Here is a 1,733-nt window from a genome sequence, read left to right on the forward strand (position 1 = left end):
CTGGGTCCTGGAGAGGTGGGAGCAGGGTCCTGGACTCTTGCATCCTAAGGAGGTAAGGGCTGGGACGTGGACTACTGATACCTTAGGAGGTGGAGGCTGGGGCCTGGGTTCCTGGGTGCTGGGTAGGTGGAGGCTGAGGACTTGACTCCTGCCACGTGGAGAGTTAGGCTGGGGCTTTCACTCCTGCCATTTGGGGAGGTGGGGCTGTGGCCAGGCTTTCCCTGGGCCAGGCTGAGGCTTGGGCACTGGCATGCTGGAACCAAGCAATCTTTTCTCCTGCAGGGTGTCTGGGCCCCGCACCCCTGGTGCTGCCGCTCCTCTTCTTCACACTCTTCACTGGGCTGCTGGTGGCCATCCTTGTCCAAGGTCAGCAGCGGGCTCTGAGAGTCCTGGCCTCCCAGGCCTGGTTCTTCTGCTGTAGACGCAGCTGGGGGTGGCCAGTTCCAAGACGAACGAAGAGCTAAGAGCTGGCCTTCTGTCCCTTTGGGTTTCCAGAGGCCTTTCCCCATGACCACTCCCATCTCCAGGGCAGGGGAGGGAAGGAGGACAGGCTCTTCTGCCCCTTCCCTGCTGCCTTCTCTGGGTGTCAGTTTTCCTTATCCAAAAAAGGATTTAAACAAGATGTTTGTGCTCAGAAATGACGTCCTTAGGGGCACAGTGTAGGGTGTGGCACACAGTGGGTGTTTAATCATTGCAATTTCTTTCCTTGTCCCAGTCTCCAAGAACCCCAGCTCCCAGAGACTGGATCAGTCCAAGCAGGACGAGATCTCCCAGGACCTGTCCCAGCTGAAGGCTGCTGTGGGTGAGTGGCCAGATGCCAGGGGTCCTTGGGCCTGGGAGGGTTTCCACGGTGTGTGACTTTGCTTGAGTCACTAACCCTCTCTGAGCCTCAGTTTCTTCCTCTGTGAAATAAGAACACAGATTAACAGCGATGCTTGCACTTGGTGTTCAGTGGGCCAGGTACACGGTAGGCACTCAGTCAAGCTGGTCTCCTGCCTTCTGTTCTGTGCTCTAAAGCTCCGACTTCTCCTAGTCTGGAGGAGATGGGGCCAGGACTCCCAGGTTCTCATGGGGATGGGGGAGGGTCTCGGGAAGTGGGGAGGAGAATGGTCCACCCAGCGTGGACAGTGAAGGAAGGGCTCCGACCCTCAAGACCTTGAAGGCTGGGCAGATACAGGAGTATGGACAACCTCATCTGAGCCCAGCCCTGACCGGCCTCCCCCAACAGAACGCCTGTGCCGCCCCTGTCCCTGGGAGTGGACATTCTTCCAAGGAAACTGTTACTTCATATCGAACTCCCAGCGGAACTGGCATGACTCCATCACCGCCTGCCAGGAAGTGGGGGCCCAGCTCGTCGTAATCAAAAGTGCTGAGGAGCAGGTACACCTGGTGGGGGTCCCCGTCCTGGCCTGGGGCATGGCTTCTGGCCAACCAGGGAGGAGGTGCTCAGAGAGGATTTTGCAGAAGAGAGACTTTGCTCCACTTAAAAAGATGGGAGGAGAAGGATATGAATGAGGGAGTCCCAGGTACCCTTAGAGCAGATACAAACCAAATCTGAACATGTGTGAAAGCTCTGGGGAAAATATAAACTATAAGTCATCCCCAGTGGCATGCCACAAGTGGTTAACAACCAGCTCTCTGGGGGAAGAACCTGATATGTCGTGTCTGCCAGTTTCCCTGGTGTAAATATTCCCGTGGCGGCTGATTTCTTTTCTTTTCTTTTTTTTTTTTTT

General features: G+C 55.9%; 1 protein-coding gene across 1 annotated transcript in view; it reads left to right on the top strand.

Moving 5' to 3' along the window:
* The window catches only part of LOC105541132 (CD209 antigen-like protein 2), an 11,678-nt gene that overhangs the window by 7,232 nt on the left and 2,713 nt on the right, over positions 1-1,733 (top strand). Inside the window, 3 exon segments of the mRNA XM_011982025.1 lie at positions 283-366; positions 716-802; positions 1,229-1,389. Of these exon segments, the coding sequence (XP_011837415.1) occupies positions 283-366; positions 716-802; positions 1,229-1,389 (332 nt within the window).

The sequence above is a fragment of the Mandrillus leucophaeus genome, unplaced genomic scaffold (genome assembly GCF_000951045.1).
Source record: "Mandrillus leucophaeus isolate KB7577 unplaced genomic scaffold, Mleu.le_1.0 Scaffold234, whole genome shotgun sequence".
Classification (NCBI taxonomy): Eukaryota; Metazoa; Chordata; class Mammalia; order Primates; family Cercopithecidae; genus Mandrillus; species Mandrillus leucophaeus.